The sequence below is a fragment of the Camelina sativa genome, chromosome 10 (assembly GCF_000633955.1).
Source record: "Camelina sativa cultivar DH55 chromosome 10, Cs, whole genome shotgun sequence".
NCBI classification, from domain to species: Eukaryota; Viridiplantae; Streptophyta; class Magnoliopsida; order Brassicales; family Brassicaceae; genus Camelina; species Camelina sativa.
The window spans coordinates 413417-428919 of NC_025694.1; the positions used below are offsets into that span (position 1 = coordinate 413417).

General features: G+C 35.1%; 2 protein-coding genes and 1 pseudogene across 2 annotated transcripts; 2 read left to right on the forward strand and 1 right to left on the reverse strand.

Moving 5' to 3' along the window:
- Window positions 1362-3719, forward strand: LOC104719916 (annotated as a pseudogene).
- LOC104716184 (B-box zinc finger protein 20-like) lies at window positions 4136-5933 on the reverse strand. Its single transcript, XM_010433558.2, has 2 exons — window positions 5427-5933; window positions 4136-4818 (listed from the first exon to the last, which is right to left on the reverse strand). Exons 1-2 carry the CDS (start codon window positions 5610-5612, stop codon window positions 4276-4278), a joined length of 729 nt encoding a protein of 242 aa, XP_010431860.1. The 5' UTR covers window positions 5613-5933; the 3' UTR covers window positions 4136-4275.
- LOC104716185 (V-type proton ATPase subunit a3) lies at window positions 9724-15459 on the forward strand. Its single transcript, XM_010433559.2, has 18 exons — window positions 9724-10069; window positions 10537-10581; window positions 10671-10793; window positions 10895-11002; window positions 11293-11409; window positions 11497-11670; window positions 11873-12010; window positions 12369-12476; window positions 12569-12676; window positions 12776-12924; window positions 13072-13225; window positions 13425-13585; window positions 13706-13912; window positions 14017-14200; window positions 14299-14382; window positions 14474-14667; window positions 14742-14801; window positions 14915-15459. The coding sequence occupies exons 1-18, from the start codon at window positions 9920-9922 to the stop codon at window positions 15117-15119; spliced, it is 2469 nt and encodes an 822-aa protein (XP_010431861.1). The 5' UTR covers window positions 9724-9919; the 3' UTR covers window positions 15120-15459.

Here is a 15503-nt window from a genome sequence, read left to right on the forward strand (position 1 = left end):
AATAGCAATAACGGAACGGGCAAGGCTCGTATGCGTTGGACTCCAGAGCTTCACGAGGCTTTTGTTGAGGCTGTCAACAGTCTTGGTGGCGGTGAAAGTGAGCATTTGTTTTTCTTTGCTTTCACATAGACTTTGTATTGGTTAACTCTTTGTTTCTTCTGGTTAACTCATATTTTTACGCAGGAGCTACTCCTAAAGGTGTACTGAAGATAATGAAAGTTGAATGATCCACTTAAAGAAGCAAAGAGAATCATGGACAACCAATACTCATACCAAAAATTGAAGGACCAAAAATAAGAATAAAATATTTGAAGGACCAAAAATTGTCCTTCACCGATGCACATGGCCTAATAGCCTGGGGATTTACTGTATTTGTTAGGCACATGGTTCGAGTTGGAATATGAACCGATTGGGTTCGAGTAAAGGAGGAGGAGTCTAGGATCCACCAAGGATAATAATAGACATAAATATCGGTTTGGTTCGGATCATGTCGGTTTTGGATATAAAAATATCTGAATATATTTGGGTGACCCCACTACTACACTACACAATACACATGACTCCGGCCTTTGTTTGGGAAACAAAAAGAAAAAAACATCACCGAAATAGGAAAATTATATTATTTCTTGCTCTAGTCTTTTTTCACAGGAAGCAACACATAGGAAGAAGAACAAAAAAACAACAAACAATAAATTTGGAGCGATTGAAAGATCTGCAAGGTGGTACTGAAAATTTTTATTTTATTCTAATTCCATTTTAACTTTCAAAAAAAAAATCATCATTATAAACTGTAAAGATTACGTTTGAATTATAAAATGTTAATAAAATGAGTAACTTAGTAAACATTTTATTATCTTCTTTGTTTTTAATTTTATATAGAATTTAGATTTTTGTGATATTTTAGAAATGGAAACTCAAATGATACTTTTAAGGATAATAACATGTTTATTGAAATTTATAACTGACTAAATAAATAATTTTATATGAGATATTTTTTTTTTGTCAAAAGATATGTGTTTTTTTGTAGTTTTTATATGACATATGTAGTAGAGTATATTTAGAAACCAAAAAAATTGGTGACATATGAAAAAAAGAAGAAAAAATTGATGTCTTCTTGGATTATATATTTTAAAAATATATTAAAAGTATTTAAAATTAGTTTTATTTATTATTTCTTATTATTTAAAATTTAAATTATTAATTGTATACAATATCTGCCCCAGGCAAAATAATTTTCTGAATCCGCCACTGAAGGTGGCTGCAGATATCATCTTATGCTTGGATCGTGATGGTAAAAACAATATTTTCACCATTTATGCACCAGACTCCATTTTCAAACATTTGCTGAGAAATGCTGAGGAATGCGAATTTGGTGAGATGGACGTGGAAGGGCTCGTTGGGAATATTGGAAAAAGATTCAATTATATAGAAGATGGAGATGAAGAAGAATATTGGGAAAGTGGTTAGGGTCTAAATCTCCATCGCTACTTTGAAGAGGCGCGTTCTATGATGGAGGAGCATTCTTTGAGTTGGGGAGTCAATCCAAGTGATCATATGGATGCGATTGTGGATTGGCTTCTTGAATTTGATGCTCGGGTTTAGAGAAAGAAAGAAAAAACAAATTTTGTGAGAAAATTTTTGTTGCTTGGCTCATAGATTTTAGATTTGGGATTTTAGTTATTTTGATTTTAAAAGAATTAATATTTTTGGATTTATAATTGTAATTTTGAATATATGGGTTCTATCGTATCTAAAAATGTGTGTTGAATAGAGAGTTAAAAAAAAAATTAAAGGTGAACAAATATATAGATTTCTAAAGATGTAGACCTTTAAAATTGAAAAGAAAGTTTGAAATTTTCTAAAAATAAGAACAAATATATAAATTTTTAAAGATGTAAACATTTGAAATTTTGAATAGACACAACTGTTTATAAAAGACAGAACTCTACATTCATTAGACACAACTCTACATTCAATAGACGCAACCGTAAAAGTTTTATGTCATAAAATAAATAAATAAAATATTTTATAAAAATGTACATGAAATGAAAAGAAATAACTGTTATTCGCTTTTATACGGATTGCTATAATTATATAGGATAAAAAAATAAACTTATAGCACATGTGTAGCAGCAATTTGATTTGCTTATATCATTAAAAAAAAGGAAAGAAAAAAATAATAATAGAAGTATAACTCGTATATATACAGTTATATATACATCGTTGAACGATTTTCAATGAAGAGACGAAGGATGAAATAACAATATTTATATCAAAAATTGTAGCACATACTGTATGTAGCAGTTTGACTTATTTATATTATAAGTATAACTTGAATTGACAAAAAAAAAAACGAAGTTTCTTTATTTTATCCCTTTAAAAAAAAGAATTATAGCACATACATATGTAGCAATTTGACTTACATTTATATCATAAAATAAGGAAAACAAATTGAAGATTATAGCTTGAATTGACAAAAAGAAAAAAGTTATAACTTGTATCTATATAAAGAACCTGCGCGTGTATTATTTAATAACATACAAGTAAACTGCACCGCCGCTATGGAGGAGTCCAGTATAGAACCACCGAACAAGACATCAAACCATCCTCCACGGCCTCCCTCGTTTTTATCGTTACCGGAGGACATAGTTTTGAGCTGCTTGGCTCGCATATCGAACTCGTACTACCCAAAGCTCTCTCTTGTCTCCAAGACCTTCCGCTCGTTCGTCCTCTCAACCTGCCTCTATCAGGTACGACGCCTACATAATACTCAAGAAGAGTGTCTTTATCTCGGCCTACAGTCACCCGCCAATCATTACGTCATCTGGTTTAGTCTCTGGACAAAATCTGATGATCAAACCCTTAACCATTATTGCACGATTCAAGACAAGTCTAGCAATTCATTGGTACCACTGCCCTCTTCCTGTACTCCTTTCCCACCATATACAACATGCAAAAAGGTTGGCTCAGAACTTTACAAGATCGGCGGTCTAGACCATCGCTCCTCATCCATGCGGGTCTATAATGAGCTGACTGGTATGTGGAGTAATGCCCCAAGGATGATGGCGGCTCGTAGGGATGCCCTAACATGCGTCCTCGGTGAGAAAATATATGTAATGGGCGGTTGTCGATCAGAAGAAATTACGTTTTGGGGCGAGGTTTTCGACCTAAAGACTCAAACTTGGGAACCATTACCGGACCCTGGCCCTCAGGTCCGGCTCTCTTTAAATAAAAAGCTCATGCTGAGTCCTGGAAAGATTTATGTGGTGATCAAGAAGACGAATGTGGAGAGCAAGAACAAGAAGAAGCAGTTTGTTTACCTTTTAAAAGAAAAAAAATGGGAAGTTGTCGAGGATCACTTAAGATCGATGGAGCGTTGTGTGATAGAGAATGTAGCATACTCTTATGTTCATAAACAATTCTGTTGGCATGAAACAACGTCGTGAGACAAGTACTGGAGATTGGTCAACGGTTTGACTGGTCTTGATGCGTACGTTATAAATGATACTGAAATTGGTACTTACGGTGGAAAGCTCGTAATCTTTTGGGACAGTCCTGCCTCGTCTCCTCTTGATGAAACCAAGGAAATTTGGTGTGCTGTGATTTTGCTTGACAAGAGCATCAGTGGTGAAGTTTGGGGTCATATTAAATCGGTAGATGTTGTGCGTACAGTCCCTGTGTCATACACACTATGGCGTTGTGTGACATTATTGAGGTGATGATACATTTGTATTAGTTTTTTTATAGAATATATATGACATGCTGTTTTTTTTTTTGGTAATCTAAAAACATCTTTTAAGTTTTACATGATTGGAAATCATTTACGATAAGTTATTTTCTAAAGAATCACAGTTTTAGTTATCTTCGTCATCTGTTATAGTATTGATTTCAATACAACAAATAACTAAAATCAAATTAGAAGAAAGAAAAAACAAGTACCTGAAATAAAAAGAAGATTGGTCGACAGAATCGATTTAATATCATAATGGTGTTAATAATTTGTTTGCTCGTGAAACAATTGTGGGTCAAGAATGTTCTCCACACAAATAAAACCAATTTAATGTGTTTTGTATATTGACCATGCAATAGATTTTGAGTCAATTGTCAAATCCAAATCCGAATTTATGTTGACAAATTGACAAACAAGAAAACAATTTCTTATTAATATAAAGATAGAACGAAAAATAGTAAAAATGGAGACAACAAGTTGGTTTGAATTCATGATCACAAACACCAACTTCAAAGAGAAAAACTATAGTTCAACAAAAAAAAAATTCAAGAAAAGGGTTTTTGCTCCCAAAACCCTTGATGATGGTATTGTGAAGAACCATCATAAACACTATAGTTCTCATTGTTATTAGTAATAATGTTATCCTCATAGGAGACACAGGAAGGATGTTCAAGCAAATCCTCCACTCTCCAACCTGGTAATGTCTCCATCAAATACTCCGATATACTACCTGTACCCGTACAACCCGATCCAGACCCCGAATCGCTCACTTGATGATAATTTTCCTCTATCCCATAGTGGCCATTGCTCGTGGTCGTCGAAGGAGAACTCATAAACATCTCACTGGAGGCTGAGCTCGGGACCTCACTCGATACTGATTTAGGTCGGGTTTTGGCTCGACCCAATGCAGCAGGGGAGTTGGAATTGGATGATCTTGGGTAGGCTGACGGGGAGGCAGAGATCTTGACGCCGGTAAGGAGGAATCTATTGTGTTTCTTAGTGTGCTCGTTAGCTTGATGTATCGGAATGTCACATTCTCTGCATAGTATTGCTCTGTCTTCTTGGCAAAATAATAATGCACGCCTTTCCTGTCATATGTATGTATAAAAAATTTAATACCATTTAATAATAGATAATCAAGAAGACTCTTGTTTTGTATCCACCTATATTATAAATAATTTTTTGTATATTATTTTATTTTTCTGCTAGATTTGACCTCCTTTTCCCCCCACGAACTTTTTTAAAAGATATTGTTCAGAATAGAAAAAATAAAAGAAAAGAAATTGCTTTTATTTAAAAGAAATGCAAAAAAAAAAATTACTCCTTTCTCGACGGCTCCTTCCCAAAGAAGAAAGTATTTATATATCGTAACAACTCGGTTTAATTGGTTAATAACTTAATTTTGACTAGTGACCAATAAATTCATCAAGATTTTTGGTAAGTTCTGTTTATGAGTAAAGTAAATTTTTTTCGTCGTCAAAAATTGTGTGATACTTGGAATTTTCCAGTATTCCGAGAAAGAATCAACCAAAAACAAATCACAGCAAAAAGTGACTCAAGGAATCCAAAGCATCGGTTCCACTAACATATACAGATATCTAAAAGTTTTATTTCCAAGAAAAATATTAGAAATTTATCGAGAAAGGCCAAAAAAAATAAATAGAAGAAGAGAGAAGTTTGAAAAGAGTTTTCATACCCCGCAAATATCACAAAGAGTAGCATCTTTGAAAGTAGGAGAAGTGAGAGAGAAACGGAGATGTTTTCCGGCGAGTTTATTGGCGAAATGAACATGGCGATCGCAACCATTACAAAGAGCTGCTTCATCCGCACAACAAAACACCGAAGCTTCTTCTTTATCACACACATCACACCAAATCTTCATCTTTTCTATTTTCTTTCTTTTTCGTATAAGAAGAAGAAACTTTTTTTTTTCTTTCTTTCTCTCTCGAATATCACAAAATTGCCTCTTCTAACAAAAACTCTTTCTCTCTCTCTCTCTCTCTCTCAACTTGTACCCTTGGACCAGTACTATATAGTAGTGTTTATGTATAGAAAGACATTGATCATGTGGGGGTGAATGTATGTATGTATGTATGTATTGGTTGATGGGGTATGAGTGTGGGCAAAAGGGTAAGAATAATGTGTTGGCTTTATAGATAAGCAGCTTAGGTTTCCTTTGTCTTTTTTTTTAACTCCTCCTCCTCCTCCTCCTTCTCCTTTTCTTGATTGATTGATAGCTACTCTTTCCTTTGCTTTCAATACGCCCAAATTGACTTGTTTTGGTTTTAGTTTCACACCAGTCGGTTTGGTCTGGTTTAGAGTCCAGGGAACTTTAACCAACAAAAAAACGGGTATGGAGAAAACCAATTATAATCATGTTTAACCACAAATTACATTTGAGTTTCTTCGGTTTCATAGACGGAGGCAGAGAATGATAGCAACTTGACAGTAGTACGATTTTGAAGTTCATCTAGTAACGCTGATAACTAATCATTGTTCTAGTATTAATTAGTGGCTAAGCTCTCACTTATTTGTTCTTTTAGTTTAACTGAGCTTGGACAAATATTCCTCGTTTTATTTTAGTTTTTGAACAAACTTTTGACATACAAAAATCACTCAGTTGTAATGTTTTTTTTTGTTTACCGAAATAGGTAAAGAGGCCTAGAAGTGGGAACGTTTTAGGTCTTGTCTATGGAAGAAAAAGTACAAAAGTGGAATTTAATACTGTCTCCGTTTCAAAATATATAATGTTTTAACTAAAACAGGTAGATTAAGAAGTTTTTACTTTTAGCAAGTTCAACCAATCAAAAATAATACTGCATAATATAAAATACTAAACTAATCTAAAAGTTGCATAGAAATTTGAAAATATCATATATTATGAAACAAAAAACTTTTTCTAAAACATCTTATATTTGAAACAGAATACCATTTATTTAGTACAATATTAATCTTTATTTTTCTCGTCAGATGCTGCTAATAAATAGAAACGACAAAAAGAAAAAGGAAATAAATGGGGAACTTTGACAAATGGCCAGCTCTTCATGCCAGCTTTTGTCTTCCATCATCCATGTGTATATATCTCTCTCTACTTCCTCTTTTTTCTTTTTTCTGCCTTTTATCGCCGCTCTTTATAATTCTTATTTTCTATAAAGATCATATAAAGATATGTGTATTAGCTGAAAGTTGATAAAATATCGAAAGAAAAACAAATTTCCACAATAGCCTGCAACTCTTTGGGTTACACGATCACCACTATGATGAAAGTTTGCAACTCAGGTTCTCCACAAGATCTTACACTCGATCTTCTACTCCCACTTAAGTTATGATAAATTATAGGATATTTTAATCTTATTGACTATTATTTTCAAACGATAAAGCATTCATTATAAAAACATTTTTTTGGTTGAATACAATTTTACATTCTTTCGAAGAAAAGAAAAACAAATTTCCAATCTTTTTCATAAAACTCAACAAAACACTCTTATGTGCTATTTGATATTGGTTTCGGTATAAACCTAACCCCAACAATATAATTTTGGTTTAAGTTGTTTTTGTGCGTGTTTCTATCTAATGTGATTGAAATCGATTCAACCCCTAATTTCCCCCTCTATCATCATTACATAGTGACGTTAATCGTATTGTAGTTCTCTTGTTCATGCGTGTATCCTTTAGTTTATTAGTGGATGAGTTTTGTTCATTTGTCTTCTTAAATTCAATAATAATCAAACATACTCATATAAAGGCTTTGCGGTCATGTCGGCCAAATTGTTCGGAATTAATTGATTTTTGTACTATATAAAATATTGAATACTTTTTGATTATAAAATAAGAAGAGTGGATCTGATCTTTTGAGTTTTGGAGAATAATTTTGGATAATATATAATTTATGAGGAGATGAATACGACAAAATACACTTTTAGAGGAAGAAGATATGGATGATCTCTCTCTCGATCTTTCCCCTCGATCGTTACCTTTTTCTTTGTCAACTACCCTTTATTGCATTAATAATACATTTTCTTTTCGATTTGCCGTCTTAAAAGTAAATTTATGAATTAATATGTTTTTTGGTTCAACGTAGTAGTTGCTTCGTACTTCGAACTCGTCACTATCGGGTTCTAACAAAGGGATAACATTGGATCTTTAAAAACTGTCAATATAATTTCAAGACTGCTTCGTGGAATCATATACTACTCTCGTTTTTTGTTGTTGTTTATATTGGCGTACACAAGTGTACAGCAACAAACAAACTGTTTATATGAAAAAAAAAACTTACTATACATACTATATATATATGTAGCGAATCAATAAATAGTTTTCCGTATGAAAGTCTATACATGGATAATTTTATATGTTGATTACTCCGAAGTTTTTCTATTAATATTTTGTTTGAAAACGGTTCACGGGTTACTCGCGGTACCAACAAATCACAAATGTTGACACCTTTTAGACGTTATTATTGGTGACTACTAATCTATAGAGCACAATACATTGAGACTTTAGTCTAATAGTTCGGCGAGATACTTCCCCAAGGAAATATCGTAATCTCTGAATATACATTTTTATATCTTTTGTGTTATTTTCTAAAAGAAATTATATTTTTTTAGTTATATAATATTTGTAGATCTTATTAAGTCACATGGATGTACTACTGGACTTTTTGAAAAGGTTCTTCGTGCACTTTTAGACATTCCTTTTTTAAAAAAAAAATAGTGCATGGGACCTTTTTGTCAATTAATTACTACCATCAATCATTCATCAATGGACTCGAATCACTTCAAATTTGTTTACATATCTATATAACCAAACAAAATCTAATCATTCATCGATATCATGTGTCCTTGTTTTATATATCAAGGCCTAAATCTTTTAATACATGACTATCAATGTTAATCTCTATTTTCTTATAACCAGTTTTAATCTCAAATTGCAACATTAATTTCGTATTTATTATCAGTCGGTGGGTTCATCATGTGCGTCAATTTTTGTGAGCTGAGTATTAGTTATATCGTTTGTCTTTGTCTTTGTCTTAATTCCAACAAATGGGTTCCTGGACCATTTCCTGACATACTTTCTTGCCACTTTCAATCATGTTCGTCCAAATCCCCGTAAATCTCAGTCTATATAATATACATACGTTATACGTATAATCAATCCCACTCTAGTTAATTTCTATTGTCTTATATATTCTTATCAAAGGAAAAGAAAACGTATTTCAACTTTTCTGGTCCAATTGTGACTAATTTTTGTCAGCAAGAAAAGTAAAACGTTTATATCTTTACATTATACTCATTACGACGACTGCATATCTTTGCCTCCCAATTTACATTTTCCAGTTTGTTATATGCTTCCTAGAAAACTCTACTGAGATTTTTTTATATGCCTTGTCCAAATCAAGAGAAAGGAAGAAGAGACCTAGTAGAATCTTGGAACTGAGTTACCCCAAAAAAAAAAAACTTGAATCTTGGAACAAATTGGCGGTTGTAATTTGGATCTCACTCATGGGCCAATATTTGGTCGATCGAGTTTTAAAAAAACATATCACGATTGTGATTGATTTAGGGAGCCCAACTAACGAGAGCCCCATACCAAGAGAAGATTGATAGTACTACTCTTTAAGTGATGCATGCAATTGCAAACCCTCCAGAGATTTACTTGTCAACAAAGTGGTTCCTTTTGGCAATTCATGTTTTGATCGCGAAGCGCCGAAGCTGCATTCTTTTCTCTTNTTTGTTTTTTTTTTTTTTTTTTTTTTTGTTGTTGTTGTTGTTGTTGTTGTTGTTGTTGTTGTTGTTGAGTGAATCGCTTTGAGAGAGAGAGAGAGAGAGGGATATTCTAAACTAAAATTAGGTAATTCAAAGCCCAGTAACGAAGATATCTGAAAAGCCCACTAAAAGCCCAGTAACGAAGATATCTCAAAAAACAAGGGTAGAATAATAATATTGGGAAATCGGGAGGGGCAATTATGGGATAAAAGCAGATTGAAATACGAGATGGGGACTAGGCCAGATAAAATAAATAATAATTATTATTTACAGCTCTTTTCACCTCCTCCGTCTTTGCCTCGTGCGTGGTCTCTCTCTCTCTCTCTGACAAGAAAGAAAATACATTATCGTCAAAATCTCTGATTCCTCTCCTCTCGTTTTTGGTTCAAAGAAGAAAAGCTCTCATCAATCGATCAACGAAACGATGGGGGAAAGCCGCGGTGGTGGCTGTTGTCCGCCGATGGATCTGATGCGTTCAGAGACTATGCAACTTGTTCAGCTCATTGTTCCCATGGAATCCGCTCATCTCACCGTCTCTTACCTTGGGGATCTCGGCCTCGTCCAATTCAAAGACGTCAGTACTCCTCTCTCTCTCTCTCTCTCTCTCTCTCTCTCTCTCTATCTCCCGATGCTTTGTTGACGACGCTTATGCTAATTGGATTGTGGCATTTTCTCTTATTTACAATCCAATCCGTGTCTGATGAGGAACGATTTTCTCTGAAATTTGGACCTTCGATGGTGATTTTTGACGGGGTTTTCGAATTTGGAACCCTAAGGTTTCATTCAGGATTTATGAGTGTTGACGGATCTATTTCTAGCTGTTATTTTGAACATCGCCTTCGTTTTGTTGGATAGTAATCTACTCGCCTCAACTTTGGCGTTTGGTTCTGAGATTTTCTTAGTTTGTTATTCGTAAGAGATGATGAAATAGAGATTTTTCCTGATTTCATCACCACAGATCTTTGGTCAATGTTTTTTTGATGTTTGTCGTCAACCACTCCCTTCTTATAGACCTTTATGTTTCCTTAATGTTGATTGCAGCTTAATTCAGAGAAGAGCCCATTCCAACGTACTTATGCAGCTCAGGTAAATCTCATGCTTTCATATAATTACACTATGAGTTGGTTTACACCTTACAGTTGTGATAATCTGCCTCTTGTTTTTAAAATATTAAGATTAAAAGATGTGGAGAGATGGCACGGAAAATACGTTTCTTCAAGGATCAAATGTCTAAAGCTGGAGTTATACCCAAGGAATTGCTAGAGAAAGAAAGTGACATTGACTTGGATGATGTTGAGGTAAAATTTGGTATACTTACATGCTTCTCATTTCTCCATGTCATGCTTTTCGTTTTCTCACCGATTTACTTTTTTTTCTTTCTTTCTTTCCGGCTTGTTAGGTCAAGCTAGGAGAGCTAGAAGCTGAACTTGTTGAAATCAACGCTAATAATGACAAGTTGCAGAGATCTTATAATGAACTTATGGAGTACAAGTTGGTTCTTCAGAAGGTACTATATATCTTCCTTATCTATATAGTTACACGGGTCTTGAAGATGTTATGTTGGATTACGCAACAAATAGTATGTTTTGATAATTTAATTTGTAATCATGTTATAAATTATTGGTATGTATCTCTTTATTTATCCTAAGGCTGTCCCACAATAAGTAATATTTGATAAAGATAATGATAATACTAATGAGTCTGGAGCTTTTTGTGGTGGTAAATAGGCTTCTGATGTTATGTTTGAATCCTATAAAGTGCATCTCACGCTATTTTATCGGAATGTGATATTTTCAGGCTGGTGAGTTCTTTTCTTCTGCTCATAGAAGTGCCACGGCTCAACAGAGAGAGATAGAATCAGAAGATTCACAACAAGCGGGTGACGATCTTCTGGAGTCTCCTTTGTTGCAGGAAGTATGAAAATTTCAGCTGTTCTCATGCTTAAAGTTTTTGTAATTTCTTGGTTAGTTATCACCAGTCACAATAGTTTCTTTTAAACAGGAGAAGTCCATTGATTCGTCAAAGCAAGTTAAGCTTGGATTTCTTACCGGATTAGTGCCTCGTGAAAAGTCGATGGTGTTTGAGAGGATTCTTTTCCGTGCGACTAGGGGCAACATCTTTATTCGTCAGACTGTCATTGAGGAGCCAGTCATTGATCCGAGCTCTGGGGAGAAGGTTAGATGCTTCTGCTTTCCTCTTGAATTCTTTTAGACATAGGAAGCAAGATCTTATACTGATAGGAGTCCACTTGCTTTCTTTCCTTCTGTAATTTCTGCTCTAATATATATACACATGCTAGATATTTGAAATATAAAAACGCCTGTGCGGCTTTTCTGTGTATTAATTGGAATTAACTCTTAACTTAACAATATTGTAGGCTGAGAAAAATGTTTTTGTTGTCTTCTATTCTGGGGAAAGAGCGAAAAGCAAAATTCTTAAAATATGTGAAGCTTTTGGGGCCAATCGATATCCTTTCAGTGAGGACCTTGGAAAACAAGCTCAAATGATAACCGAGGTATGTATTATCATTCTTGTGAATTATTAATAGGTAATTATTTGTATTTTTTTTGTTGTTGTTGTCATAGTCCATTTACTTCCCTGGATATTCCTTTTTTGTACATGGCTTTCTTTTGACTTCCGTCATAATTATTAACAGAGTGTTGGGTATTTGTTGGCACTCAGATATCCAATAAAATTTAATGCATGAGAATGTAATTTTTGATCATTAATGTACCGAGGTTGTGTGCCTGTTAGTTAGAAGTCGTTTAGCATCCATGTCACGGTGCATCTTAGTCTAGCAATTTTATGATGATACTCCATAATGATGATACCATAACTGTCTACCATCTTTGACTTTTTTCACAATGTTTCAGGTTTCAGGTCGATTATCAGAACTTAAAACCACCATAGATGCTGGGTTAGGTCACCGTGACATTCTGTTGCAGACCATTGGAGATAAGTTTGAGTTATGGAATCTCAAGGTAATATCCTATGTGGATCTATGTTGGGGGTTGTTGACCCGTTTGTTATACTCCATGCAAGATGACGTCAACTTTTTATTTACTGATTGCAGGTACGCAAAGAGAAAGCTATCTATCATACATTGAACATGCTTAGTCTTGATGTGACGAAGAAGTGCCTCGTGGCCGAGGGCTGGAGTCCGGTCTTTGCATCAAATGAAGTGAGTTATTCCTTTTTGTTGCACTGTTACGTATTCCGTGACTGTGAGTTTACTGCTTTTGTATTGTTTACTTAAATTATAATTGGGTTTGTTGTGCAGATTCAAGATGCATTACAGCGTGCTGCCTTTGACTCCAATTCTCAAGTTGGATCAATATTCCAGGTCCTAAGGACCAAAGAGTCGCCACCAACTTATTTCCGCACAAACAAATTTACTTCTGCCATCCAGGAAATTGTTGATGCGTATGGGTAAGTGTCTTTCTGGAGCTTCTGACTCGGTTTAGGAAACAGGAAATTGGAGATAGCCTTTGTACTAGAAGAAAATATGTTGTAGACTGCGTTTTTACTCATGTCATAGTTTCCTCTGATCAATCTTCTATGATCGCTACTCTGCAGTGTGGCCAAGTATCAGGAAGCCAATCCAGGTGTATTCACAATTGTTACCTTCCCCTTCCTTTTCGCTGTTATGTTTGGTGATTGGGGGCATGGAATATGTATTCTGCTTGCAACGATGTACTTGATATTGAGAGAGAAGAAACTTTCCAGCCAGGTAATATCCCCCAACTGATGTCATCAGCAGAACTTGCTTATAGTTTAGCTGTCTGTTTTTTTATAGAGTTTCATGCAAATATGAAAGCATAAGAAATTCACTTGACATTTCGAAAGATCAGATTAATCTATTGCATTTTGATGTTTTATGCTTGCGAGTTCTAGATGCTAACTCTTCAATCGTTGCTTTCCGACAATAGAAACTTGGGGATATTATGGAAATGGCTTTTGGTGGGCGTTATGTCATTCTGATGATGTCACTCTTCTCAATATACACTGGTTTGATTTACAACGAGTTCTTCTCTATACCATACCCATTGTTTGCTCCTTCAGCCTATGATTGCCGTGATGCCTCTTGCAGGTATGCAGGCTAGTTCTAATAGTTAGGTTTATAAAGGAAAATAGCAGGAAAATAGCATATTAGTAGCAGGGAGTCTCTTTACGGTTCTGAATTTCTTTCTTTTCTTATTTCTATGTTCAGCGAGGCTACAACAATTGGTTTGATAAAGGTCAGAGACACTTATCCATTTGGTCTAGATCCTGTGTGGCATGGAACCCGCAGCGAGCTGCCATTCCTGAACTCGCTGAAGATGAAAATGTCAATTCTTCTCGGAGTTTCTCAAATGAACCTTGGAATAATAATGAGCTACTTTAATGCTAGATTCTTCAAATCGAGTGTAAATATATGGTGGGTTAAGTCGATATTTTCTGACCATAAATGTGCTCTCTCTTCAGTTCTTTAAACATTTAAATTCAGTCATCCTCATAGCGTCTAATTTTGATGGCTTGCAGGTTTCAGTTCATTCCCCAAATGATATTCTTGAACAGCTTGTTTGGCTATCTCTCGGTCCTCATCATCATAAAGTGGTGCACGGGTTCTCAAGCAGATTTGTATCATGTAATGATATACATGTTCCTGAGCCCAACCGACGAGTTAGGAGAGAATCAACTTTTCCCTCACCAGAAAACAGTGCAGGTTAGTATTCCCCGTAGAATTGCTATTACGACTTATGAGATCTAGAAAAGCATGTCATATATTTTGCTTCACTCATCGCTTTCCTGCCCATTTTTCAGCTTGTGCTTCTCTTTCTGGCTCTTGTTTCTGTTCCGTGTATGTTGCTTCCAAAGCCGTTCATCTTGAAGAAACAACATGAAGCTGTGAGAGTCTTTCCTTTTCCCTTTTTCGTTTCTTTACTAGGTGTTATTTTCTTACCCTTTGCTGGTCGTCCTAATCGGTTTCCTTCTCCAGAGGCATCAAGGTCAGTCATACGCACCTCTTGACGAGACAGATGAGAGTCTTCATGTCGAGACAACCGGAGGATCCCATGGGCATGAAGAGTTTGAATTCAGCGAGATATTTGTGCATCAGCTGATTCACACCATAGAGTTTGTGCTTGGAGCTGTTTCCAACACTGCTTCTTACCTGCGTCTCTGGGCTCTCAGGTATGAGTAGTAGAAGCTATACATGAATCACATTAACCTATACTCGTGGCTTAATATCCATTATTTTGTTTCAGTCTTGCTCACTCAGAGCTATCATCAGTCTTCTATGAGAAGGTCCTCCTCCTCGCTTGGGGGTATGCATTCTTCTCTCTCTCTCGTTCTCTTTCCCTCTCTTCTAAACATATTTCCCTTTTTGGTCTAACATGTTTAATCTTTTTGTGTCTCGTTGGCAATATCAACAAAACAGTTACAACAATGTGTTGATTCTGATCCTTGGGATCATGGTCTTCATATTCGCGACCGTGGGGGTGTTGTTGGTGATGGAGACACTAAGCGCGTTCCTTCACGCCCTGCGTCTCCACTGGGTTGAGTTTCAGAACAAATTCTACGAAGGAGATGGTTACAAGTTCGCTCCTTTCACTTTCATTTTCACGGCAAACGAAGACGAGTGATTCATTCCTCTCATCCTCGGCATTTTGCAAATATATAAGGTACAAACAAGTTTTATTTCTTTCTATTAAAACCCAATATTTTTTTTTTCCCCTTTCTCTCCGTATAAGGGTCAATTAAATTTATTTATTTGCCTGTGGAGATAATGTTTTTACCAAAAAAACAATGAGAGGGCATAATGGGATCTGTACGAGGAAAAAACCCATTTGTTGTTGTGTTTGTTTTGGATTTAAATAATAAGCTGTGGATATGAATAAAAGTGAGGAATCTTCCAACGTGTCTTATGTTTTTCCAGCCCATGGGACTGTACATAATGGCTCAGTAGTAATTTTTATAAGCCCATTATATTGCTGTTTGTTCAAAAATAAGATTTACGAAATTTGCCG

Bases quoted from the DNA above. Each gene is read 5' to 3' on its own strand.
- LOC104716184 (XM_010433558.2), bottom strand. From the start codon at position 5,612: ATGAAGATTTGGTGTGATGTGTGTGATAAAGAAGAAGCTTCGGTGTTT. The intron at 4,819-5,426 runs GTATGAAAACTC...TACATATGACAG, and splicing joins CTCTTTGTGATATTTGCGGG to GAAAGGCGTGCATTATTATT.
- LOC104716185 (XM_010433559.2), top strand. From the start codon at position 9,920: ATGGGGGAAAGCCGCGGTGGTGGCTGTTGTCCGCCGATGGATCTGATG. The intron at 11,410-11,496 runs GTATGAAAATTT...TCTTTTAAACAG, and splicing joins AGTCTCCTTTGTTGCAGGAA to GAGAAGTCCATTGATTCGTC. The intron at 12,925-13,071 runs GTAAGTGTCTTT...GCTACTCTGCAG, and splicing joins GAAATTGTTGATGCGTATGG to TGTGGCCAAGTATCAGGAAG.